Here is a 27,369-nt window from a genome sequence, read left to right on the forward strand (position 1 = left end):
CAACTGCTGCGTGCCACGCAACTTTAATGGTCGTAACAGATCAATCGCAATTGTATCCCACATCATTTTGGGGCTTTCTGCTATTGCCATGGGGGGTACTCTCATTCTCAATACCTTGTCTGTCACTATCCCTGCATTGCTCACATTCTTTTATTCTTGTCTCAATAAATGTGTCCATCCCTGGCCACCAGAAATCCATTCCGATAAGCGTGTTTGTCCTACTGATTCCCATGTGGGACCTATGACCAATTTCCACAACTTTATCATCATACCTTCAGGTAGAACCATTCGCTGTCCTCGACACAACATCCTCTTCAATGTTACCCTTCCACTTGAGTAGCGTCCTCCTCATAGCTTCCTGATAATCGGCATCCTCTACACATGCTGCTAACCACTCCTCCTCCTGGAGAGATTCCTCAACAGCAAATATGTCACTAATCCTTTCATCACTTAATGTTTCTATAGCATCTTCCGATACCACTGGCTTCCAGGATAAAAAATCTGCAACTATCTTGTTTTTGCCACTCATATGTTCCACAACAACCTCCAACCCCTGTAACCTTGTGATCCATTTTGAAATTCACCTGGACACGCCATCCAAACCCTTTCTTTTAAAAAATGGCTATAAGTGGCTTATGATCAGTGCGAACCACAAACTTCCTACCAAATAAATTCACCTTGAATTTTAAAATAGCCCACAAAATGGCCGGAGCCTCTTGCTCAATAACTGAATACTGATATTCTACCTCCTTTATGGTCCAGGAAGCATACGCTACAGTGCATTGTCTTTAACACTCCTCCTGCCTTGAGACACCACCTAGACCGCACTCCAATGCATTCGTATACACTATGGTCTTAGCTTCTTTTCTAAAACCTTGTAGAATGGGTGCCTTTGTAATGTCCTCTTTTACCACTTTGAACTTCTTCTCACACTTCTCATTCCATTCAAACACAACTCCTCTTCTTGTCAATTTTCTCAAATTGGTGGTCTTGCTTGCTAATCCTGGAAATATTTCCCATAATACTCAATAAGACCAAGAAATGAAGACACTTAATTTTTGTTGGTTGGTGCGGGTATGTCCACAATTGCCTGCACTGTGCTCGCTTTAGGTCTCAAACCCTCTCCGGAAATGCTGTAGACCAGATAATCAACTTGTCTCTTTCTGAACTTGCATTTATCTAAGCTTAACATCAAACCTGCTTCTTCTAGTTTACTTAGCACTTTCTTGAGTCTCTCATCAGGTTGTTTGACACTCCCACCCCACACCAAAATGTCAGCCTGATAACACCTTACACCACACAAACCTCCCAGAATGCTGTGCATGGCACGTTGAAAAACAATGGCCACAGAAATAGGGCCAAAAGTCATGCTGACACATTTGAACAAACCCACATGTGTTATTAATGTGAGGATGTCATACAAGGAAGGATGCATTTTCACTTGGTGATAGGCTGTGCGTAAATCTAATAAAGAGTTTATATTGGAACCATTGAGGTCAGTGCTCTTCTCATTAATCTTGGAAAGAGGAAACCTCGCTGTGATTACATTTCTGTTAACTTCTCTAAGCTCAATACACAAACAAATTGAACCATTCGGCTTCTTAACAATGACAATGGGGCTAACCCACTCTGAGGCTTCTGCTTTCTCAATTACACCATCTTTTAACATTCTCTCTTCATTTTCAGCTTAATCCTACATCCAACTCGATCCTGAAAAACTTTGAGTGCCCACCTTTCCATTTCACTATTGTCACTCTGTACAATCTGTTCCCCACTTTCACCTACTCCTTTCACAGAGTGCATATCTATAAGGTTGCATTCATTATACACTTGTTCATTTCGATTCCGATCTAATTTTATCCCCAACTGCGCTTGACATGTCCATGACAGTACGTTTCCACCTATATCAGTGACATACACTTTGGACTTAACCATTTGCTCTTTGAAGCTCACTTCAGCATCAAGTTCTCCTATAATAACAATGGGTTTTCCACCATAAGCATTGATTTTGATTTTGCCCTCTTTCAATTGGCAGCTTTTTAAATTATCTCGCCAAGACCTCTTACTTGTCAACCTGTAATCTGCCCCACTGTCCACTAACATTTCAATTGCCGTCCCATTCATGCCAATAATAGCTCTGCGCTTCTTGACCTTGATTTCACTCATTGCAGAAACAGTATCACTAACATGTGTGATGTTGAACCATTCACACACCTCAACATCATCATCCTCACCATCTACTTCAAAACTTCCCATTTCAATATTGAAGAACTTACAACATTTAGATATATGTCCCCTTCTACTACATTGTCTACATTCTACAAATCTGGGCATTGTAAGGAAGGCATGGTATCAAAGTAAGACAGACACAAGTGACTACAGTTCAAGGGTGTTTATTGAACTTTATCAATTGTGTGATAAACGCCTATCTAAATGTAATTCTAAAGATGGGAGAAAGCTACGACCATCAAATAATAATGCGTTCCTAGTGGAGTCTCGTCAAAATAAATGGGACCTATACTAAAAAACCTATTGCCAATCTTTATCGCTAATTTACAAATAGTGTGGGGAAATTTTCATGAAAAAGAAAGAAGTGTTCACAAAATGATAAGTCAGGATGTTCAGGCCGGTTTCAGTATGGGACAAGGCGGTTCACTCGAGCATTTACTTATTTATTTATTTAAATTTATAGAGCGTGCAGCAGCCCAGAGGCATCGTGGCGCTGTTACAAGCAGAAAAACTGAGTTACATAGTACAATGAATATTTACAGTTGGAAAACAACATTGAGCAGGAGAGGGAATGGGGAGGGGCTGAGATGGGTAAGAGTGTATTCACGCTCTTGGACTTCTGCGGCACGAGGACACAGTTCCATTACCAACACCAGTGCCTTCTGTGCCCAAGTTGCTTAAGTTATCAAGGTCTCTTGATTCAGAGGGCCTGATGTACCAAAATAACGAAAAGTTCCTTTACAAATATTCAAGTCCGGCGATTCACTCTTCACCCTGGATCCCCCTCAGCCGGGCTCAGGTCCCTTTTCTATCACAATCTTTAGTTTGGATCCCCCTCTTCTGGTCTCAGATCCTCTTCTCCAATGCTAATAGAATATCTTTTCTCAGATGACTCACGGTTCACCCCGGATCCCCTTCAGCCGGTTTCAGATCCCTTTTGCACAATTAGTCTCCCTCAGCCAGTCTCAGACCAATTACAGTTCGTATTAGCTATTGAAAATGTTTGAATTTGCGCAGGGTTTGGCTTGACCTGTTGCAGGACCACTTCGATTTCACATTTCACAATTTTACACTCTCAGTTGGATGCCTAACAGAGACCTTTGAATGAGCACCCACGTGGTGCTGGACCACTCTGTATATGGCATCTACCTTTGTTTCAAAAGTTCAGTCACTCCTTGGATATTCAATTATATTTGCGTCGCTCATCACATATGCCTTAGACTCTGTTCTTTTCATATTTCTTCATACAATGTTGTTGCTTGCAACCTTGGTTCTAACACAGGCTGGTCTTCTATCAGTCTCCCCGACTCACCGGCTGTGCTGACATTACTGGAGCGGTTTTGTTGTAGGAGCCAAGGACAGTACCACAGTGGCAAATGCTCCTCCCCGCCTCGGCTATTGATGCGGGACAGTCCCGGGTACCTTCGAAACACAATGCACCTTTCTTCAGCTTTAATTTCCGTCTTATTTTTCTTATTCCGAGGTCCAGTTCCCTCCTTGCATACCTTTCTAGTCTCGCTGTCTTTCTCCTTGTTTTAAACTGCCACCACGGAACTGCTGCATCTTCATGTGTTTTGCCTTGCTCAGAATGTGCTTTCGTGCGCCGCCTTTTGTCTGTTTGGGGAAGTGTGATGGAAGTCAGGTGTGTGTAATGATTAGTAATTGCCTGACTCTGCCTGACCCTTGTGTTGGACATGTCAGGTATACGACTCGGCTGTTAGTCCGTGTTCTCTCACAGTGAGCTGTCCGTGAAACAGTGTTTGTGTCGGGAAAGGGGGTGGGGGGCTGAGTTCCTAGGTATCTGTAAAGACTGGTAGGGGGTGTCTGTGCTTCCGCTCTCTATATGGTAGAGGAGAGGCACAGAAGACCCCAGCCAAGATTCTCTATTACAGTAGCAATGGACGAGCAATCAAGGCCTAGCTTCTCAGGAGGTGATGCAGGCTGGTTCTTAAGTACAGTGTAGTCCCCGAACCCCCACAAAGGAATGTCCATAAACTGTATTACTGAAAACACAGTCTTTATATAATTAATATTCAAAGGTATGTACACGATCACAATAACGCACTTTGTACTCGGAAGACATTAATGATAAATATATACAATTCTAAAGTGGTACCACCAATGTTATCCAATCTCATTAAAGTACATCAACTGTACGGTTAAAATGTCACATAGATCAATAACGAGGAAACCAGCAATAGAGATAGGAAGTAACACAAGGTGGTTGAAACAATAGGCAGAATTCTGACCCCTACCACTAGGCACAGTTCTGTGTGGAGATCCCCCCACCTGGGCAACCTGTAAAATAAAGATATATAACACAAGCCCAGTCCATGTAATGTTCAATAATCTTATTTCCTCCTATTAAGGTTTTACCCGCCCAATGTACCTGGTGGAGTAGAGTTCTCCGCAGATGCGTCGACCGATCCTTCTTGAGTGCCTCCCTTTAAAGCAGGAGCCACGGATCGTCGAGAGGCGTCGGGGGAACTTGGCGTTCGGTGTCGGGGAATCAACGGCCCTTCTGGAGTGCCCTCCTTTTAAGGCAGGAGTCACGGGTCGTCAAACGTCCGACGGCGAACAGGTTGAACTACGGCAGTGAAGTGGCAGCTTCGTTCCGAGCGGTGCTCGTCGACGACAGAGCGTTGGCGTCCTGCAAAGAAGAAGCATGCGGGGCACCTCGGTGACGATAGTTCTGGACCGCAAAGAGATGATGAAGAACTGTGGCCCAGCAAGGGCGTTCAGTCGTCGGCGTCTCTGTGGTCCTCAGGTGGCGGGAAACCCACCGGCGGATGCTCCTCGGCGTGTCGACAGTCGGGCCTTCTCCAGCGGAATAAAGCGGGCGACGATGCAGACGAGAGCATCCGATAATCAAATGAATTTCTTAGGCAAACGGGAGCACGGCGGTTCCGGTCGGCGACGACGGTCGTCGACAATGGCGGACAACAGTCCGAGTGCTTCTCCTTGAGATTCCGCAGCAGTCCCCATCTCGGGTCGGCAGCCTGTCGTAGGTCTGTCTACCAGGGAGCTTTGGCAAAGATCAGCTGTGCAAGATGGTCCCTCGTAGCTCGGGAAGAGGGCGCCTTACCAGGTCCTCTCTGGGTCAGTCCTTGGAGGCACAGCAGCTTTCGGATTGTGAAGGAGAGCAACAGCAATTCTTCTCGTCCAGCAGGGCTTCAAGGTCAAGCTTCAGTTACTCCAGTTACTCGTCGTAGTGGACTTCAGCTTCTGAACACGATTCCTAGCAGTGAGAGGTCCCCAGATATACTGTTGATCTCTCATTCATTCTGCTGGGTCACACTCAAGCATCCAATCACGACTAAGGGCATTCAGGCAGTCAGGCAGCCAATCAGGCGCACGAGGTATTCAGGTCATTCACTTCTCTCCAGACACTCACAACAAGTTATGTGTATTGGGACAAGTACCGAATTATTCAACACTCCAAGCTGCATTCATACCGGTTTCGGGCAGGGCTGTCTCAGTCATTGTGTCAACCACCAGATACTAGACATCCACAACACAGAATGCATATTCGTCACACACTCTATTCACCCAGGTCCCATCCACAGGAGGTACCCACAACATACATCACTGGGAAGGCTCCAGCTAGTCTGGCCGGGCCTTCACAACAACACCATATATGGCACTTCCACCCATCAGCCAGTCAGGGGGAAGGGACAGAGTCAGGGCTTCCCAGGACTTTGGGAAAACAAGGTAATGGGTAATAGAAAGCAAGAAGCCACCGGGCCATCTTGTTTTCCATCAGGAATCAACTGATCCCAATGGCAGGACCGGGGTATCCCAAAATGGAGGATACTCCGCGCACCTGTCAACTTCAGCATGGAGCTGCCACCAGCCCATACCCTGCTCTGCGGGCCACCCGCAGGTGCCCAAAAACATACACTAGGGGCACAGGGGTGTACCCCCACCCATGGGTGCCATAAGGGTATCCCACGGGTCCGTTCACCAAACCAAAAGAGAGAGAGCTGCACCACCAGGAGTCTCACATAAACTCCTGCGCGGAAAACACGACAGAACACACGATAAAAAGCAGTAAAGGACAAGGATACGGAGGCCCTGTCCCTCCAATGCATTTCCAGCATCACAGTATCCTACCTGGTAGGAGGGGGAAAGGGTGTTACAAGGAGATTCCTTCCTCTGACCCTCCAGTGTCCCACTTCCATTCCCAGAGCAACCCCCATCCAGGTGATCCTTCTGCACTGGTCCACCTCCTGGAACTGGATCCAAAAGCGATGGCCATGTCCTGGCTACCTGGATGACAGATCCCCAGAGACGGGCGGGTGAGACACTTTCAGGTTTCTCACACCATGCACTTTTTGTCGCTGGCGAAATGATTGATATTGCCACATCTGTAACATCCACCACCTCCTCTTGAATTGCGCCCCCTAAATGTTCCTTTATGTGCTTGAAAGCATGACATTCCTCCTCTGTTGAATGCTTGAAGACCCCTTCCATGGAAGCTGAATTCTTCGGAACCCTTCTTATTGAGAGTTATAACCCTCCATGCAGCTTTGTTGTTATTCTTTTAGCTCTTGCCAAAGCTAGTCTCTGTTCCTTCTCCAGAATTATTTTTGTCAATTTTGAGAGTCCTTCCTTCCTGTGCCAATGAGGTATGTTCAACGTGCTTTGCTATCGCCATAGCTCCCAAGTTTGGGTCTTTTTCTTTCCATAGTACCTTTTGAATGTTACCCGTTGTGCATTTTATTATGAGTTGATCTCTCAAGTGTTCTTCATTAGAGAGGACTTGAATTGGCACTTTACAGCCAGACCCCTTAAGGATCTTAGAAACTCTTCTATTGTCTCACCCTTTCTCTGCTCTCTAGTGCCAAACCTATATATCGCTAAAATTATATTTTATTTGACTTCAAAGTGTTTATCTAATTTCAAAATGCTGACATCAAATGCATTTAGCATGTGACCTTCTTCTTATAGTGTATCTGGCAACCTTTTTAACACTTCCTGTCCGCCTTGTCCAATACAGTGAAACAACAAGGCATCTTTTCTGTCCACTGAATAATTCGTACCATATAGAGCCAAGGTAAATTTCAAAAAATCTAATTTTCATTCCTTCCATTTGATTCTTGGTTCACCACATCCCTGGGGAAGGAATATCACCGGACCTGGTATATTTGCCATGGTGTCAGAACACTGCTATATTTACAGTTATTTTGATGAGGTACTGCCCCACTTCCAAGAGCAGTGATGGTTTGATCAGTAACTTGCGTTTCCTTGTTTTCCTCAGGTGTGAGGCTTATTGTGTGCTTGTATTTATTTAGTAAAACAAACAATTGTCAATAACTAAATGTCTTCTGTATATCTACTTGGTCCACGTCGTGCAAGCGCTTTCCCAATTACTTCCACTGGTCTAACAGAGCGCACATTGCCGACAGAGCTTGCAAGGGATGGCCCTGCGATATTGTTTATACGGTAACCACAGTTACCAAAATGGACGATGGACGTGTATGCACCTCGGTATGGTCCTTCCTCCAATGGTGGTGTGCTGTGCGGCAGAGGCCCTCCGCTGTCGCAGCTTCCCCGGACAGGGTGCATCGCGCACTCACTTCTTGAAACGCAGCAGGCCTTTACGTGCTCGCGTTCACACCCGGTTTGCCAAAGATGGTATATTTCAGACGCTCGCATTCATGCCGGGCATCAAGGCCATGGCACTCCCAATACTCACATAGGTGTCGGCGGTCGATGGTCACTCATTCACTTGCATGTACCTTGGATTGGTAGGGGTTCATTTAGACCATGCCTACGTCAGATGCAGCCCCGATAATGATCGATCCTCGTTGCCAGTATAATATTTGAGTAATGTCCACACAGCAGGATGAGTTGATGAAGCTTTTTTCAGGGACTTCGGTAAGGTTGCAGCTCTCCCTCTCTGGCCATCCCTTGAACTGCCACAGTTCTTACAACAACATTCTAGTGTAACTACATTTTTATTGCTACCAAGGGCAGGGTGTTCCATATCAGAATGAGTCACAGAAGCACTGGTAATCTAAACTATGTACAGTAGAAACTATTTTACAATTTACATCACATATCTCATCACTTGTGCTAAAAATAACTGCACCCTATTCTCAAAGAGCATCTGAATGTTCCCTTTCACTCTCCATTTGCGCAGAAAAGGGGGTGTTCTTGAGTGTTTCAATGCGCAACCGATTCACGAATGGGATGCATCTTGAAATGCGTAGAAGCGAGATCCATTCCCCTACGCCTGTCGGGAACTGGTTCCGGGGGAAGTGCAAAGCATGACAGGGTCATTTTTAACCCTGTCATGCATTTTTATTTATGTTACACTTGCATTGCTATCCCCCAAACGGAAAACAATGTTTTTATTTTTTTGTTAAGCGTTTACAATAACATGTTCTTTAGGCCTATCACTGTGAAATGTGCACCCAGCACGCTGGGTGCCCGTAAAACTTTAGTGTGGGGAACTCACTACCAACAATAATTTATGCAAGGGGGATGACCACCGCAGTAGAGCTCTCAAGAAATGCGCAGGTTACCTTTGAGAATAAAGTGACCTGGTCATTTCTTAAAGTGGCGCAAGGAAAAATAGTTAATCTGCACATTTCTTCTTGCACCACTTTTTAAGAATCTGGACCATTGTCTGTCAGTGATGTTGTTTTATTTCAATAGTGCTGGGCTGGCATGATTGGCTCAATGAGTCTGAAGTTATTATTCCTATAGACCATTAAGTGATATGGTAGTATTCAAGTAGATTTGGACTAGCATGATTGTCTCCTCTGAGGGATGCTCTTTGATTCCTATAGGCTAGTGCTGGAGTTACTGCCTCCATTGAGGGATGTGATAATATTCCTTGGTCTGTTCTTCATTAATTCTCTCCCATGAGTGATGTGGAACTATTTCCATAGACGGATGTTGATTAATTTTCTTCTAAGAGCTGTATGGTATTAGTACTATAGCCGTGGCTGGAGTAATTGTAGACTTTGAGTAAAGCGGTAACATTAAAAAACGTTAGGGATGGTGTGATTGTCACTGTTGAGTGATGTGATACCCTCTTTAGACAAAGGCTGGATATGTTTTCTACTAATGCTGCAGTGTTGTTATGTATGTGTCATGTAGCAGGTTCAGAATAATTAAGAGGTAGAATGGATCTTCCCTACGATCTAGTATTCTTCCAGTTGGTTAGGGCGTCTGTGGTTGTTTCCTATGAGGGATGTGTTATTATTCCAATAGGTGAGGGCTGGGGCCGTTATCACTTATGAGTTTAGTTGTTGTATTCCTATAGGCTAGGGCTTGATTCATTGTCTGAAATGTTCCCAATTGTTGAGGTCTTAGGGCTCGTCTCCTGCAAGTGATAGTGTGTTCAAATGTTGAGGAAGGCTCAGTAGTTGTCTCCCATAACTGATATGTTGTTCATTGTGGGTAAGGGTGAAATCATGCATTTCTACTGGTAAGAGAATGAGCCACTGGTTGATACATGTATTTGTCCAGGATTATAGAATGTAATCAAGTGAGGAATCCTGGATGATAGCTCTGGTCTCCTCATTAGAAAGTTGACAAGTTAATCACAAGACCACATTTCCTCCATGTTCTTATGAATAAAACATATAAATCTTGCACAGAAGTATTTTTAGTAGAAGAAAGAAACATGAAATGGCACAATATAAGTTAATGATGCACAGTGACTTTGAAAGAACAGTATAAAGCTAGTGTAACATACCTGGACTCCAATGGACGGGCGCCACTTTCTTTGTCGCAGTCCTGATTTGAGATCTTCCCGCGATGGGACGACTTTGGGTATCACAGTGGCGGGTTTTGGGGAGGCTCGGTGCTGGACAGAAGACAAATCCAATGACAGTCCCCTTGCCTTTGTTGCCGTCGTTGTTGTTGTCTCCAGGTTCTCGGCAGAGTTGCTATGTCCTTTGGCATCTTTGGACCACTGAGGTACCCTGGTGGGCTCTTTGTGCAGATAGGTCTCATGCGTGGACTCTGTGCTGCTCTGGGCCGTGACCGAGATGATAGGCTTGGAAATGAGGCGTGGTGGAATAGGAGGCGGAGCTTTCCTGTAACTGAAGGCTGCCATGAAAAAGTTGCAATTTGGGGTTTATGTACATTCCAATTAATTTGTTTTTTAAACTTACCATGAAGCAAGAGTCAACATTACGTAGTTCACTCAAAGTGTTTGTGGACACATCACGTTTGCATACATTTTGTGATGTCAGAAAGACCCATGGATGATTTAAACTTCCATTCTCAGGGCCTCACCTTGCAAAACAGATTTCTAACTAATCAAATTTGGACCATCAGACTTTCTACCAGGGCCTAAACACTTTGTAACCCCATCTGGCCTTCTGTGGTTTTCTTGTTCTCGAACCATCATGACCTGTGCACTTTGACAGGTACACCTTGGTCACAGGTTGATGTAGAGTGTAGTGATTGAGTATATGCACGCAAATTGTAGTCCCTTATTTGCGCAATCCCGGTTTCATCTTTCACTCATCAGTGTACTACTAAGTCATCTTTGTCCGAGCCCTCATCACTTAACTGCTCGCAGTCAGGACCTATAGCACCCTTAATGTGATGGATGTAAATACTTTTTTTCGTCATAACCAGAGGCATTCTCTGGGAAGCTTACATTGCGTTGTTTTCAGCAATATTTTATCATTACATAAAGTCCACTTGTATCCCATATGTTTTGGCTTCTTTGGACATCATTAGTGAGGTGAAACTTAGCATTCTACCACCCACCTCCTAATCGGAGTGGCTACACCTACACCAGAGTGTTATCCATAAACTCGGGAAATATTTACAGGGCTACTTTTCAGGCAATGGATAAAATGAGTCATTTTAAACCAATTTACAGAATTCGTAAAATTCAACTTATCTCAGAGGGCGTTGGACGAGCACTTTATTGACTACCTACTGCCAGACTCATACTACAATAAAACAACAGACTTCTGCGTGGGGGATCATACCTGCTATTGGTGCATAGGGGGACCGGCTAGTATGGAAAATGAATACATCCTGAAAAACGATTGCCTGTAAGTGTTTATTTGTGTTTCCCGTTTTATACAGCGTGAACCTAGCTAGGAAGCAATACAGCGCTGTCAATGCCATTGAGGGAAACGTGAGGTTAAAAGGGGCGGGGGGTAAATTTGTGGTATGGGATGGGGCTGGTATTTGGTATGGGAATGGAAGGGGCCTTGCTGGCCCCTCTGTGTTGACTGAAGAGTAAATGTTGAAAGATCGGTCAGAATATGCCCCAAATTAATATATCTTCTGCCTGCCTCAGCCCTACCAGCTTTTCAGAAGTGTAGCCACTCAAGTACAATTCCCTACTTTGCCACACAGCAGTCCCCTTCTGGTGGCCTACACAGTTTGAAACACATTCGGCCCCCTTTTGACTGGGTCGTGCCCCCTCCAAGTGGAACCCTAGGTCATGCCTATTCCTTCAGGTATTTCCCCAAATACATTCCCAAGCTCCTCCTGACCAGGACAGGACCTGGGTGAACTGCCAATTCATTTTGCACTAAATATGTATCTCATTTCCTATCAATATTTCGAAAGCATATTCTCAAAGACAGACTTTTAAGTAGAGGTTACCGCAACTTTGATAGCACAACAAAACAACATGTAAAATGTATAATTTGAGCTCATTTACCTCATTTTATGCTGTTTCCTCAAAATGGCATTGAAATATAAGGTCGTTTCATTTTTTAGCCATAGTACCTTCCAAACAATGTGTAAAGTTCTCATGTTTTTATCAAGGTTTTTCTTTAATAGCTTGCTTTACTTGAGTTAGGAAAATACTTTACATCTGATGAAACACAGACTCGAAAAGCAGGCACTCCCCATCCATTTGCATTTTCACCACTAACTCTTCATGACATACGGACCATTCATGGTCTCCAGGTTTACCTTTTCTTTCATAAGAAACACTTATGTACAGGCATCTTATAAATGCCAAATCATATCATATCATAATGCTGATGTTCCTCTGCATTTTAGTTCCAGATAAGTTTTAGTAGGTTTACTGTCTCTGTTCCTATGAGCTCAATCTCTGTGCTCGTCACCTCTTTTATCGGTCAAAAACCACCCTTTCAGCTGGAATACTATGATTTTGGAGGTTGTTTGCTCAACCTGGAATATTAAAAAACTTGATAGAAAAAGAGCACACCAGTGACACACATTACTTTGACTCGGTAGACAAGACTTGGATGTTCTCCATGTAATGTCTGCTTTCAGATTCAAATTAGTGGTGCATTTTGGGGGACTTTCTCTGGGTGACTGGTATCATTGATGAGGCCCCACAACTTGCACCTGTATCGGGATTGACCTGTTAGGAGGATACACGATGGTTGATTGAATACATCCAGGGACATTTGACCCATCATTTAAGAATCTGGCACACTGCTAGAAGAAACCACGCAGTTTACCGTAGCATACATTAAACAGAGAGATAAAGAGCGGTCAGAGTAAGCGACCTACCAACAAGAAGTCTGTCCCTGTTTTATCTACTGAACAAGATTGTCCCAATAAATGTGGGGTTAGAAGATTGAGGATCATTGCAAAAAACAACACATTTCTGTCCAGACGAAGGCCTCATGAAATGAACAGGGAAACCTACCTAGCATGGGGTTTACCTCTGAACAATAGGCCGAAATGCAGTGCGTCGACTTAATACCCTTTTAAACATCCGTATAAAACAAGATCTGTTGGGGTAACGGACATTCAGTACCCCCCAGAGAACAGTAAAGACAGAGAAGAGATAGGGAAAAAGGACACAACAAGGACTGGTTCCCTTAAGAATACATATGAATAATTGTGACGTATTGTAACACACTGTCCATGTGCGTAAGAAGTTTGAAGAAATAACATTTAATACTTGCCCTTCTCTGAGTCTTTGGAAAGCTCTGTTCTAAGACGTTCAGAAACTAATTGAACATCTATAATAATTGTTCTTTGGTTAATAATGACCCCACGGCATCAGAAATATGCCATCGTTTGTATATTAGCCCGTGAAGAATGAGAATAATTGACTTATGTGATCATGAAAATCATGAGGTGTTATGTTTTTTAACAATTGTAAACCTTGGTTTAAGGAAATGTTTATGAAATTAATCAAATTATTGATTCTTGTTGGTGATAAAAAACATCAAGCTCGTGTCTGGTTTTTTCCCGTTGATATCAGTGTCAACAGTTCAGTTAAGTTGGATCTATAAATTGTGAAATACAGGAGAAGGAGGTAGTCTGTGATTCCTATATACATTTCTGTATTCAACCTATTATACCACAGACCACTCGATTACAAAACATTTAGGGTTTGACCTGTTGGATACATGCATTTTGCAACTATATTCTATAGAGCCAGCATGCTGGCATCACTTAATGGGCGTGGTCTTCAAACGGTGGGTAATGCAGGGTGATCCAGAGGATGTCTGGGGGTGCAAGGCTCTTTTAAAAGGGAGGAGGGTGTCTGTTTTTAATAGAAAATATAAATGTAAGCTGTTATGTTATGTTTTCTTAATGTGACCTATAGCGCGCACTGCTACCATTTTTCTTGGTCTCCAGGCGGATGGGATGGTAGGTTAGTAGGATTGAGAGAGGTTTGTTGTGCTGTTGGCAGCTACATTTCAGAAAAACTGGTCACTGTGTGCGATATGCTGTTGGTGGATTGGTGTTTGCGTGATGTTTTTGTGAATGGTTGTATGCAGGTGTTTCGTGTGTGTGTCGAGTGTTGTGGAGAGTTGCTAGAGTGCCTGTGGTTCTGGTGTTTTCTGTTGAAGGTCTGTTTCATGTTACATCTCTGTTGGGTGGTGGGTAAGCTTGGTGTTAGAGAGTTTTTGGTAGGGTTAGTCAGAGGGAGAGCTTAGCATTCGAAGGTATAGAACATATAGCCTTATGGGGAGCGATGAGGAGATTGCAATGAGATAAGCAGAGGTTGCCTTGAGTGCCACACACTGTAGGGTAGCAGAGATTTCGTGAGGAATAGGCTGCCAGATGTCGTAAACACTAAAAGTTAAATGAAAGCCCTTTTACAAATCAGGAGCCTGGCATGAAAAGGTCTCTTTACAATTGCTCTGGAGAGTTCTTAGGCAATAAGGACCGCCGAGGCAGCTGAGCCCTTGAGGACTCTTGAGAAGAAACACGCTCCTTGTCAGAAGGCTCCTTCTTGAATGCATTTCTATAAGTCATTAAAATGTATACATTTGAAATCTTTCAACATTGAAGCACTGTGAATCATTCGCTGAGCAACTTGAAAAATGTGTCCTCATCATCCACCTCTTCCCTCTAATTCAGAGCACTGATTTCATTTGAAACCTAAGATGTTTTCCTCTTGCATCTCGCAAGTCAGATATATCAGCGGGTCCAGTGTCTTCATTTCTCAGTGGTTTGAATCCCAGGAAAGGGGACAAGTCTTCCAACCTTGTGAGTAGGTTCCAATCTAGGTAGGTAGGACTTTTCCCATGGATATTACACCATGGCAGAGCAGAATACTGGAGAGAGAAAGGATGTTGCCATTCTTCTCACGGACTGTGCTGCCTGTCACATGCACCTCACAGCTCTTGCTAGCTATTCCAGGTAAGTAGGCATAGCGAGGTTCAGCAAGGCCTGTAGTGTTGTGCTTTAATGGAGGGTCTAGCTGCCAAGTCCTGAGCTGAGGGGATGCAGGAAGAGCGGACTGATGGAGCGGGTGAAACTAAGATGGGCGTTAAGTGTGGCCCTGTTAGGTTTGCGGTTACCAGCATGGATCCCTCTCCTTAACTTTATGTGGGTGATCCTTATATCTCTGACGCTGGTGATGGAGAGCTGATGCAGTAAAAGTGGTCTTTTAGTCCTCCATGGTCTGGCCTTATTTATTTTATTTATTTATTGGATATTTGTAAGGCGCCAATACAACAAACAGTGTTTCAAGGCGCCACAAGACAAAAAAGGTGTGGGGGTACGAGGGAGAAATATAACAATAACGGTCCTGGTAGACCCTTTGACATTTGGATCGTGCAAGTGCAGTAACAAAAAGTGCGAGGGAGAGAGGTGTGCTGGAAGTTCCAGTCTGCGCAAACACAAAGTGCTAGGGTGGGAAGGGAATTGCAGGGCAAAGAGGACACAATGCAAGTGAAGAGGTGGTAGAGGAATTAATGGTGGCACCAGATGGGAAGTACTCTTGGCATGCTTCTCATCCTCTAGGTGCATCATGAATGTCTATCAGAATGGCACTGTCATGACGCAGGGCTCTCAGCCCTACCTCCTCCCTCTTGATAGGTATCTTCCATCTCTCATCAACTTCCTGGCTTTGCCTTCTTCTCCTCGGTCAGACTAGCCAGGAGCATGAGCAGGATGTCCAGCCCGGTAAAAAGAGTCAACTGTAAGGTTTTTGATGCATGAAGCAGGAGCCGGGGTGGACTGGGAACCAAAAGAGGCCCTGGAAATTTTCAGTGTGGCCCCGTATTTATAGTTTTCAGCAAGCCCAACCATTTTCCTATGAGAGCATTTGGAAATACCACACAAAAGAGACCCAGGGTGCAGAGGCCTACCAGGACATCTCCAGAGTTCCCTATAGGCCAGTCCCTCCTGAGCAGGAGGGCCATCAGATCACTGGGGGAAGGATGTGATACCAGGCCCCAGCACAGAGCCGGATCTCCCCAGGCAGTTCAATCCCCTGCAATAAGACAGCCAAGATGCTTCCTACTCCACCACACCAATCGTGAAAGCAGAACAGACCCACTGCGCACACAGTGCTGCAGACAGCAGGTGAGGCACTACTTTCAGCCACCAGTACTCCGGGATATAATCCACTCGCCACGGAGTGTCATCCGGACCTCACAAGAATGTGCGCTGTCAGGCAACTTTGTGGACCAATATAAAGGAACCACTTCTCCCACATAGTGTATGACTCAGAGTGCCTCACAGCAATCAGTCCCTCTCTGCAATATCATCCTCAGCTGGGCACAGCTTTGTTGGCTCCCTACTGCCTCCCACCTTTTTCAAATCTGGAATGCATGCCAGAGGCCTGAGTGGGATCAAGCTTCCTCACCGCCTTGACAGCTATTCTAGGAGATGCGGCTCACCTTCACCATCTCCATCTCGGCCTCAGACCCAGAGCGGCTCCTCCTCTAAAACTCCGAGCACCAGTGTCGCTGAGATTGCGGGGCTGGGTCTCGGCCCTTCATAGAGCCCTGGGTGGCTCTTCAGATGACCAGCAGCATGCCTCCACCGATCGCTGCCGGACCTGTTTTGCCACTGCAACTCGCTCCACGCGTATGACCCCAGTCCCCAGGCAGAGATAGCAGACTCCTCGCCGGGCACGTTGCCTTCACTTCACAACACGAGGCAAGCTGCTACTGGGTGTCTCTTGGACTTCAACTGCCCTTTATCACGGCACAGGGACTCACCTGCATGAACCCTCCTCCGGAGCACTACGGAGACACCTCCAGCCCATCGCCCATCTTGAACCAAATCAAATTAAGAATTTCTGTTGCCCTGACACTTCTCTCCAGCTTGCCGGAGCTTGTAGGAGGATGTTTCTCTCCAGCTACATTCCTCACCGCCTTCAGACACCACCCCCGTTGCATGTCTCTTTGTCCTTTGACCCTGCTGTTTGGTTGCCCTTTTCTTTCCTAAATCTGCTTCTAGAGTTAATACCTCGTTCGAGGTGGGGTGGGGTATTGAACTCTGGGAGATGAAGACTTTCTGCCACTCAGAAACATGTGTGCTTTCGCTGAAAGGTCTCTATGATGGGGACATGCCCCCCCTGCCTATTTTTAGCTGGCATAGGCACCCCGTGGTTGTAGATGGTCTGTAATACAGCATCCTCAGTGCCCATGTGTGGAAGGGGGGTGTGCATAAATTGATTTTTGCATGCTGCTAAGCAACCCAAATGAAAAGAAGCAAGACCTCCCTTCCAACTGTGTCCTTGCTGCCTCTGGCCAAGCCTTCCCAAAGCCTCATAATCCCGTCTAGAGCCTCATCATTCTATTTGCTAATAATAAACAAAAAAGCCAAGGCTTTGTACCCTTGCCAGATTGCAATTCCTCACACTTCGTAATAATCCTGTGCACTTTTTTTCTTGAGCTGTCTCCTTTCCTGAGCCTGGGTGCCATTTTCTTTCATTGGTTTGGCACCACTCTCCTCACTGCCTGTGGGATTCCCTTTTTTCTTGTGTCAAGTTGCTGTCCCCTCCCCAATTTGAGCTTGTATCTCTAGTCGGAGAATATGTTCTTTATTGCATATTATTGTACTAACACCATAGCGTACAACTAGACATCACTTGAGTGACCAAACCTTCCCAACCGATCCCGCCACACACCCTCCCCCTACCCTACCCATTATGAGTCTTATAGGCACAAAGTTAGCAGAAACCGGCAAATAATCCTAGTAGCATTAAATACTGCATGCAGAGTCGACTTCTGGGCATTAAGGTGCTGTATGAGTTACTTCACTGACTACGCATTCCTTAGGGTATAGTACCCTATGACTACACAGATACATTCGGTCCGGGGTCAGGCCGCTCATGTGCCGATACAGATTCGGGCTCCTCAGCTTGCTCATTCTGTTTCCAGTCCAGGTAGTAATGTCTGAAAGGCGGCCAATATTCTATAGGTCTGCTGTTGGGAGGTAGAGTTTGTGAGTACCTTGATTCTCGTTGTTCACACTGATTCATGTATATCATCCACCTGCTGAAAGTTGGGGCGGCGTGTTTCCCCCACATGCTTGCAATGAAGTATCTCGCTGTCACTGAGGCCATACCCAGGAGATTTTTCTCGCCACGTGGGCCATCACTCATCAAGGCTAGGAGCCATAGGGTTGGTGAGTAGTACCATGCAGTGGAGAGCATTTCCGACATAGCCGCTGTTATCCCCACCCAAAGGGGAAGTACCCATGGGCACAACCAGGCCACATGCAAGAAGTCTGCAGACTCCATGTTGCACATCTTGCAGCTGGAGGACCTCCCGGGGAAGATTCTATGTAGTTTGGCGGGGAAATTGTAAGCTTGGTTGAGGAATTTATACTGTATCAGCCTGAATCGGTTGTTCAAGGGCAAACTACAGCTTTGACGCCCAGTGAGCTTCCGTTGTTGTTCATTCACATTTTCCCCCAAGTTGGTTTCCCATTTGGTTCTGCAGCTTTGTTTTGTAGTGGCCCTCGCTCCCCTGACCATTTTATATAGCGTTGACACCAATTTCTGGGACGACAGTGGTTTTAGTGCGTACTGTAAGATAGTGTGGGTGGGAGGAACCCTGGGGAAATCAGACCACCTCACCCGCAGCACTTCTCTGATTCTATGATACATTAGCAGGGTGACCGTTGACCATTCGCCCTTAGTACACAGTGTGTCCCACGTTATGAATTGGCCGTCATGCACCAGATTTCCTAATGACTGGATACCTAGTCTCTGAAAAAGGATTTGGAAGGATCTCTCATATGTTAGTTGTATCCTATGGATATTGTATAAGGGCAGGTCTGGTGAGTATGCGGGAGGAGCGCCTGTCAGGTGCAAAATTCGATCCCAGGCTTTACACGTCACAGCCGTGGGTTGTACCTCTCTCATCAGAACTGGGGAGATGTGTGCCCCACAGCATTCCCCTGATATAATGCGGATGGGCTGCTTCCTTAGCCATCTTGGAGTATGGGAAGTCTGGGGCCGATTGTTCCCATCCCGCTATACATTGTATTTAGGCCATAAGGTAATAAAAGTATGGGTCGGGTATTCTAGTCCTCCCTGCTCGTACAGTAAAGTGAGGGTATCCTAGGGTATTCTAGCATGTTTGCCCGCCCATGCCAATCATGGCGATTCGTGCAGCTTGGGACATCGGCAGATGTATCCAGGAGTCTACTTTTAATTCCAGATCTTCTAGGGCTTTGACATAATTATATGTGTAAAGGTCACTCACATTGGTTGTCACCACCACACCCAGGAAGCGCATCCCAGAAGAACACCAACGGAATTCTAAACCAATGTCCGTCTGGCGTACTGCCGGGGTCAGGTGTAGTATATCTGTTTTGGTCCAATTAATTTTGAGACCCGAAAGTTCCCCAAATCTGGTGACTTCATGTATCAAAGGAGGGAGATTTTCTTTGTGGTGTTTGACATATAATAAGATATTGTCAGCGTACAACGATATGATATTGAAGTGCGATTTGAAGACATATCCCACGATGTGCGTGCAGGTCTCTGATGTGGCATGCCAGGGGCTCCATCACCAGGGCAAATAGAATTGGGGAAAAGGGGCAGCCCTGCCTCGTGCCCCTGGATGGATATATGAGATCTGATGTCATCCCATCCGTGTACACCGATGCCCTCAGGGCCGTATATAACAGTTTAACCCATTGCATAAATAATAGCCCGATGCCGGAGCGTCTGAGTACCTAGAATAGGAAGGCCATTCTACCGAGTCAAACGCTTTCTCAGCGTCTAGCGCCAGGATCGCTCTAGGGATATCACGGTTAACATTGTGCATTAGTCCGAATAGTCTCCTCAGATTGTGTTTAGGGGAGCAGCCTGGAACAAACCCTGCCTGGTCCGGAAGGACCAGCGCAGGGATGTGGGGAAGTAATCTAGCCATTAGAATGTTCACAATAATCTTATTATCAATGTTAATTAGAGACGGGACGATATGAGGACCACTTTTGGGGATCCTTATCAGGTTTTAGTAACACAGTGATCAATGCAGTTCTAGTGGATTCAGGAAGGATACCTTTTGATAGGGCATTATCGTACATATTTTTCAGATGGGGGAGCAATATATCAACGTAAGCCTTATAAAATTCTGCAGTAAAACCGGTGTTTCCTGGGGCCGTACCACCCGGGAGGGAGAAAATAGATTTCCGGATTTCCTCTTCTTATTTATTTAGTTTGCCCCCTATTTCTGGATCCAGCCAACCTAGCGCGACTTCGTCTAGGTATTGCGGCATGATGTCATGTTCTGCCCTGGCTTGGGAGGTGTATAGTTGCTAGTAGGAAATTCTGAAAGTGTCATTAATAGATTGCAGGTCCTTAACTAGACTGCCGTCTTGCTTCTCGATAGCCATGATAGGGTTCAACTGCCTTTCCTGTTTAAATGCCCTGGCTAGGGTTCTATTGGGGCCGTCCTCTTCACCATATTTTACTGCCGCTATCGGGTCGCCAATGTATCTCTCCGCCCTGTTTGCAAATGACAGAATTTCTTCCCTTAGTCCTTTTAAGGATTTCACGTATTTCCTCAGTGTTCTGTTCCCCTTGTTGCACCTCCAAAACCTTAATCTTTTCCTCAAGTTTCTTCATGGACCGTGCAGTGTTTTCAGCACCCGCTCTCCTTAGAGATACAGCAGCCTCTCGTATATGCCTTGAAAGCCTCCCATATCACCCTGGAGTCCGGGACTGAATTTACGTTTGTAGAGAAGTATGTCTGGATATCTGGGGCAATTTCTGCACGGAATGCCACTTCTTCCAGTGCAGTGCTTCTAAATCTCCATCGCACCTGTCTAGGAAGGCCAATTGGGCCAGATATGCGTACCAGGACGGGAGAGTGATCAGAAAGGGTGTGTGGCAATATACTGGACTCTATTATGCTTCTCGCCAGGGCAGAGGTGACCATAAGGTGGTCTATCCTCGACGAGCTGCCGTGGACATCCGAGAAGTACGCATATTCCCTCTTGTCTGTGTGGGATACACGCCACACGTCGTGCAGGTCATATTGATTCGCTATAACTGGCCATGCTATTGTAGCTCGCGGTGGGGACAGTTGTGCTGTGGAGGTTCTGTCTAGTTCCAAAGTAAGGGTCATGTTGTAATCGCCTACACATGTGATGTTGTAACCAGGGAATTTAAGAATGTGTTTTGCGCATTTGTGGAAGAATTCCGGTGTGTCTGTATTTTGCGCATATATATTTATCAGCAAGAGTTTTTGCCTGAGAATTTCCACAGCGAGTACTACACATCTCCCCTCCTCGTCGCTTATTTGTTTGCTGATTCTGAAGTTTAGGGAGCTGTGGATGTACGTTGAATCCCCCCGGGCATGCGTGGAGTATGCAGAGCCATATAGGTGTATGCCCCAGCCGGGCATACAGGGGATAGGCGCATCCTGGGCCATGTGTGCCTCTTGTAAGCATAGGATATTGATGGCATGATCTTTACTATAATTACTGATCAGCCTAATTTTTTCCCATTGGTTAGGCCCCTGACATTCCACGACATTATAGACAGGACTAAGACTTGACTATCCCCCATATCTAATACAGACTTTGCAGTGTGCGTGCCCTGGGTGCTCCTGTCGTATTGCGCAGCACAGCGCCAGGTATGCTACTTTATCAGTCAGTGTGCCTCGTAGGTGAAACCCATACATTACGGATGCGGAATGGTGACTGTTGGATGTGCCATGGCTTGTGCCATATGAATGATTTAGGGAACTTGTCCTTTCCCCCCAATCCTCCACCCACGCCAGAAACAACAACCTACCGCCTCCCTTCCCACCCCCACTTGAAACCTCCTCAACAATAACATACTCAAACCAACCCGCAGTGCGCGTGGGTAAGGGGCGTTGAGGGCGGCCCGTACTCTCCACACTGCGACGGCTAATTTCGATATTGCCATGAGCGCCAAACATAGCCCACAGAGACCTAATGTGGGACCAGGCTGAGGAGAACTTCCTTGTAGGCGTCATAAAGGATACAATAATACTGTCAAGGCGAACGGTGCAGGGATCCCTCGGGTCTGGGAAATTTAATGCAAAACGTTCAGCAGCCTCCAGAACAGTAAAAAAACAGTGTTGAGCTGTTGTGTTGTATGCGTAACTTTGCTGAGTACATCATGGAGTATCTTATATCCTTTTTCCGGAGCGTTTTTTCAACCACTTGGAAGGTTTTTTGCTGATCTTGGTCTGCTGTGCTGAAGTCCGGAAAGAGACGGATCGTGGAGCCCTCCCATCACAGCTCTCCCTTTTCTCCTGCTACCTTTAGTATAACGTCCCTGTCTCTGTAGCAGAAGATCCTGGCAATTATTGGGCGCTCCGGGTGGGGGTTAGGGGGCCAGAGATCTATGCGCCCGTTCCACCATAAACATGTTAGATAGCGCAGGGGTTTCCAGAGTATCAACCAGGAGTTGCTCCACAAACTTCTTAACATTGTCTATATGTGTGGATTCCGGTACCCCCATGATGCAGATATTATTTCTCCTGGAACACCCTTCCAGGTCCTCATTCTTGCCCATGACCTTCTTCACCGACTGTTGTAGGGCCACCATCTCGCTCTGCAAGGTCGCTATCTTGTCTTTACCCTCACCGATTCTTTGTTCCGCCTCTGTCATACGCCCAACCATCTTGTCTATCTGGATCGCTGATATGTCGACTTTACACGTGAGCACGCCGATTTTCACTCCGAGGCTATCCGTGCAGTTTTTTAGTGCTAACAGAATCTGGTTCACCTGCTCTGTTAGTGATGTTGAGGCGAAGGACGCAGTGGGCTGGGTTTGACCATTGCGGGCGAATTGCTCCATCTTCGCCTGCTTTTTTGGGTTTACCATGCTCGGGGTCAGCATTAGGGGGTCGCACTGCTCGATCCGTTGGTAGGGCTGAGCATTAGGTTGTGTTGTGTACCGATCCTAAGGGTAACAGGGCCGTGTAGTGCTGTCTCGATAGTTTGGCACACTCTGTAATCAAGGTTGTGAGCTGGTCCGTCTCCCCCAGCGTGCTTACCAGTGAGATATTGACCTACTAATGTTCGTGCCAGATAGAGTTAATGGCCAGTGTCTAGGCCTGTGCGGTTCCTCCTATGACCCGGCAGGGTGCAATTGTGCTCACCAGTGTGTGGGACAATCCACAAGTTCTCTGCAGGTCCTCTGTAGCAGTACAGGGTGTGGCTTAAACCGCCTCACATGGGCATGGGATGGGAACACCACCAACTGGCACCAAAACCCGAAGGTGTGTGGGGGTGTAAATCGTCCCAGTGGGAGCCTACCCCACCATTCGCACTGTCGGGGTAGGTGGTGCAACAGGCTCTCCGGTCTCCCAGGCAGTCCAAAAGATCCTTTTGGTGGACCCCGGGACCCTGCGGTCAAGCACATCCCCCAAGGTCAGAACAGGGAATTGCAGGGGCAGACAGTCCTGGCGTGGCTCCTGACCCAGTCTTTTGGGGCAGTTATCTCACTATGGCCCAGATTATCCAGGCCCCGGGCTGCAGTAACGCTCTATTTCAGCAGTGGTATGGTGCCGCACTTGTGCAGTACGCAGAGGACGTCCAGCAGGCTGTAAATAACTGGATGCCAGGGAGCGTGTGTTGACCGGTTACCACAGGTCGGGCTTGCTTGATGCCGTGGGCATTACTGTGAAGGGGGGGCCTCCACTACATCTAGGGTAGTGAAACTCCATGTGATGCACTTCGCTATTTAGGGCCAGGTGCAGTCGGGGGGGCCCTCGTGGCACGGTTGGCAGGACAATGTCCGCCCTAGTGGGCACTCGCCTGGATCGGGGTGACTGTGTAACTGAGGGAGGCGGCATACCTTTGTATCAGTTAGAGGGCGTCCCAGTCCACTTGCCTCCTCGGCTGGCCGGGTCCTTGTGACGTGGCCCTTCCTCGAGGGACACCGCCGCCAGGAGTAGGCGAGTGTCGGTGCTGGCAAAAAAGAAGGGGGTCTCCACGGCCGACCCTGGGGCAGCGGACCAGCCAGCCAGCAGCCCGCCGCAGCTGAAAGCGGGGCCGGGCGGTCCCAGCGCACCCACGAGTCACACTGCCTCGGTCCACATGCCCAGGGAGCCCAGCCACAGCACTCCGAAGCGCGGGTTGGAGCAGCCACGGGCTATGGGCAACTCTTCTCCGGGTCTGCCAGTGACGTTTCCACTCCGGTTGTCGCAGGGGTTCTTGGCACGTAGTGAGGAGCAGTTCCGCGCACTGCTCACGTTGCTGGCAATCCACATCAGGCTGTGATCTCCGTCCGGATCTCGGTGCCTGCATTATGTTGGTGGGCTGCACCTCCCCCACACCAACGGACGTGTCCCCACACGACGGGCATACTGATGCTTGGAGGCTGCGGACACCGTTATTATTACACCGGGGGTGCCGGGGTGCTTCGCATTGCAGGTCAGCTTTTATTTTGGGCAGTTCAGGCGGTCTGGATCTAGGATTATGTAAGGATGTTTGAGCCGTCGACGGGAGCCTCTCAGGAAGCGGCCATCACGGTGAGCCTCACAACAGCGCCTCTCTCTCTGATCCTTTTGTGGAATGTGTTTGCCCAATTAGTCCCAGCAATGCTCCTGCCATCTGGTTATGTATCCCAGCTTTTCTGTCACTTTCCTCAATTTGATTACAGTGCTGTGCAACATTGTGTATTTTACCAGAAGCACACTTCACAACTTTGAGCGTACTCCCACGTTGTATGTCCATTGTTTTTGAGCAAAAGCACACATAGCAGAAAACATCTTGAAGCCATGACTCTGCCCTTTATCCTTCTGAAGTCCATAAAATAGCAATACTAGAAGTGGAGAATTTGGAGTTTTCATGGCTGAATCGCACTGATGTAGCTCTGGGCAGAGTCACTCACATATCAGACGTTCCTGGTCCTATTTCACATTATTCATATTAAATTATGCAGAGTTCAGGGCAGGCATTTATTTCTGTATTGGCCAGTGTAAGGAACTCATTGTGGCAACAGGAAAGACAGACACCATTGATGACAGTTCAAGGATGTTTTTTAAACTATATAAATGGGTTGGAAAAACACTGAATCTCAACCTAAATCTAAGATGGGAGCAAGCTACGACTATCAAATAATAATAAGACAGTCCTATTGGCGTCCTGTTAAATAAAAAGAGCCTATGCTAAAATAAACTATTGCCGATCCTTACAACTAAGTTACAAAATAGTGTGGGATAATGTTCTCAAGAAAAGAAACAAGTGTTTACCAAATAATAAGTCACGATAGTATGGCTGGGTCTCCCTTCCCCACGTTTTTAGCATAGGAAAAGAGAGGACCCCTGACCACAGCACACTCCTGTGCCTCGCTAACACAAAGGTTACATTTTTTTTGCAAACTTTCAGGGCCTTCTGTGGTCAAGTCTCTTTCACACAAAGTCTCTTGACTGAGAGGACCTGATCTGCCATAAACACCAAACAAAATGTTCCTTCAATAACTTTTCATGTGGGGATTACGCTTCGCCATAGGATCGCTATCTGCCGGGCTCCGATTCTTCTTGCCACATGGGCCTCCCTCAGTCAGGTTCACTAAGGCCTTCTTTTCACAATACCACCATTTACAAGATTCGAGAGTCTAAATGTCTTTTTAAACAATCATTCACTGTGGACATCCCTCGATCCAGTTCCCTCCTGTCGACAGAGTGTTCACGAGTGTATTCCCACTCACCTTGATTCGCAGGCATCTCTCAGCCAGGATCATGTTTGCCAAATACACAGTTCACTTTGCTTTATCAATATGCAGGATTCACTCTCCTTAGCTTTCCCCTTAGCGTCCCTCTGTCGGGTTCACATAGCCATTCTAACACAATTCATGATTGGCTCATCCTAATCAGAAAGCAGGGGTTCCCTTCCCTTAGCTTTCTTTCGGCATCCCTCCGTCGGGTTCACACTTGCCTTAGTTCACAATGTTCACAATCTTATCAGAAAGCGGGGTTCCCTTTGCCTAGCTTTCTTTTGGCATCCCTCTGTCGGGTTCACACTTGCCAGAGTTCACAAAACAGTCCCTTCAGACCACTTAGGTTCCCTTCATACCTATGTTCAGGTCTCAGCCCCAATCATGCTTTCCTTAAAGCCCCAGCCAGGCTACACACAGTTCTGTTAACGCACTTTACTTTCCTTCTTGTCAATGAGTCAGAGAGTTTTGATTGTACAAAGGGTTTGAATCGACCCTTGTATGACCCATCTGGCTCCTCACGCCGGCCTCTCCTAGGGCCTCAAAGTACTTGTAGTTTCACCAAAGGGGACCAGCTAGAGTCCTTGAAGGAGCGTCCACGTGGCGCCTCACCACTCTGCAGCTGTTTCTTCACCAGACTTTCTTTCAAGCTTAAACACACACAAGTTCTTTGTTCACAAGTTCATACAATGTTGCCGTTCACAACCTTGGGCTCAACAGTATGTTTTTTTTGGTTTTTTTGATATTTGATATTTTATTTCGCGCCTTGAAACACTTGTGTATAGGCGCGTTACAAATGCCATATCATATCATATCATATTTGTAACACGCTCGTACGCAAGTGTTTCAGAGCGCGACAAGACAAGGGAGGGGAAACAGGGGAGATAACAGAACAGCGATCTTACTAGGCCCAGTGACATTAAGAACGTGCAAGTGCATGGGAAAGGGAAAGGGGAAAAAGTGCATGAAAGGGGGAGAGTGGAAAGTGCGGAGCAGAGGGGAGACAGATAAATAATAAAAACAAATATAATAGATAATGGAGATATAAATAGGGGTAGTGCAGCCAACACGTGGCAAGTGCTGTGCTTACGCCAGCAGAACTGGGTAAGTCTGATAAGTGCATGAAAGAAGAAAAAGGGGGATTTGGGGACTGTATGGGTACAGATATAGTCCCCAGTGCAAGGGGTGGCAAGGAGGAAGTGCTGAAAGGGTGGCAAGGTGAGCAGGTACCTCGGCCCAGGGGACAGAGGGTGGCCAGGTGCGCTGTGCCAGGATTGAGCAGATCAGCAAGGGAAAGGGGGAGCAAAGGAAGAAGCAAAGAGGAAAGTCTTGAGGTGATTCCGGAACCGGAGATGGTTCTCCTCAAGTTTTAGAGTGGCCGTGAGGGTGTTCCAGAGGGAGGCCCCTGCCGAAGACAGAGATCTACCCCCAGCTTGTTTCTTTGAAAAATTGACTGACCCTGAGGGAGTTACCGGTAGAGGAGCGGAGAGCTCGAGAGGGAAGGTATTTGCGGAGGGATAGCTGAAGGTATTTTGGACCCAGGACCCAGAAAGCCTTGTGGACAATGCATAGGGTTTTAAATGTAATCCTTGCATCCACTGGGAGCCAATGGAGAGATTTCAGAGCTGGAGAGATATGATCCCAGGGCTTGAGGCCGAGGACAAGTCTTGCAGTCCTGTTCTGGATTAGTTGGAGATGGCGGAAAGTAGAGGCAGGAAGATTTAGAAAGAGGCTGTTACAATAGTCTAGCTTGGAGAGAACCAGAGCTTGGGAGACAGTGAGCTTCTGGGGGAAGGAGAGGAAAAGAAGAGTAC

The 27,369-nt window shown here is 46.5% G+C and overlaps 1 protein-coding gene across 5 annotated transcripts in view; it reads right to left on the reverse strand.

Moving 5' to 3' along the window:
- The window catches only part of DLGAP3 (DLG associated protein 3), a 1,860,282-nt gene that overhangs the window by 187,443 nt on the left and 1,645,470 nt on the right, over positions 1-27,369 (reverse strand). For all 5 annotated transcript variants that reach the window (XM_069622569.1, XM_069622570.1, XM_069622573.1 and 2 more), the window contains one exon: positions 9,941-10,296. In XM_069622569.1, the coding sequence (XP_069478670.1) occupies positions 9,941-10,296 (356 nt within the window). The remainder of the gene's footprint in view (positions 1-9,940; positions 10,297-27,369) is intronic.

Source organism: Ambystoma mexicanum, chromosome 11, assembly GCF_040938575.1.
Source record: "Ambystoma mexicanum isolate Mex_15411 chromosome 11, UKY_AmexF1_1, whole genome shotgun sequence".
NCBI classification, from domain to species: Eukaryota; Metazoa; Chordata; class Amphibia; order Caudata; family Ambystomatidae; genus Ambystoma; species Ambystoma mexicanum.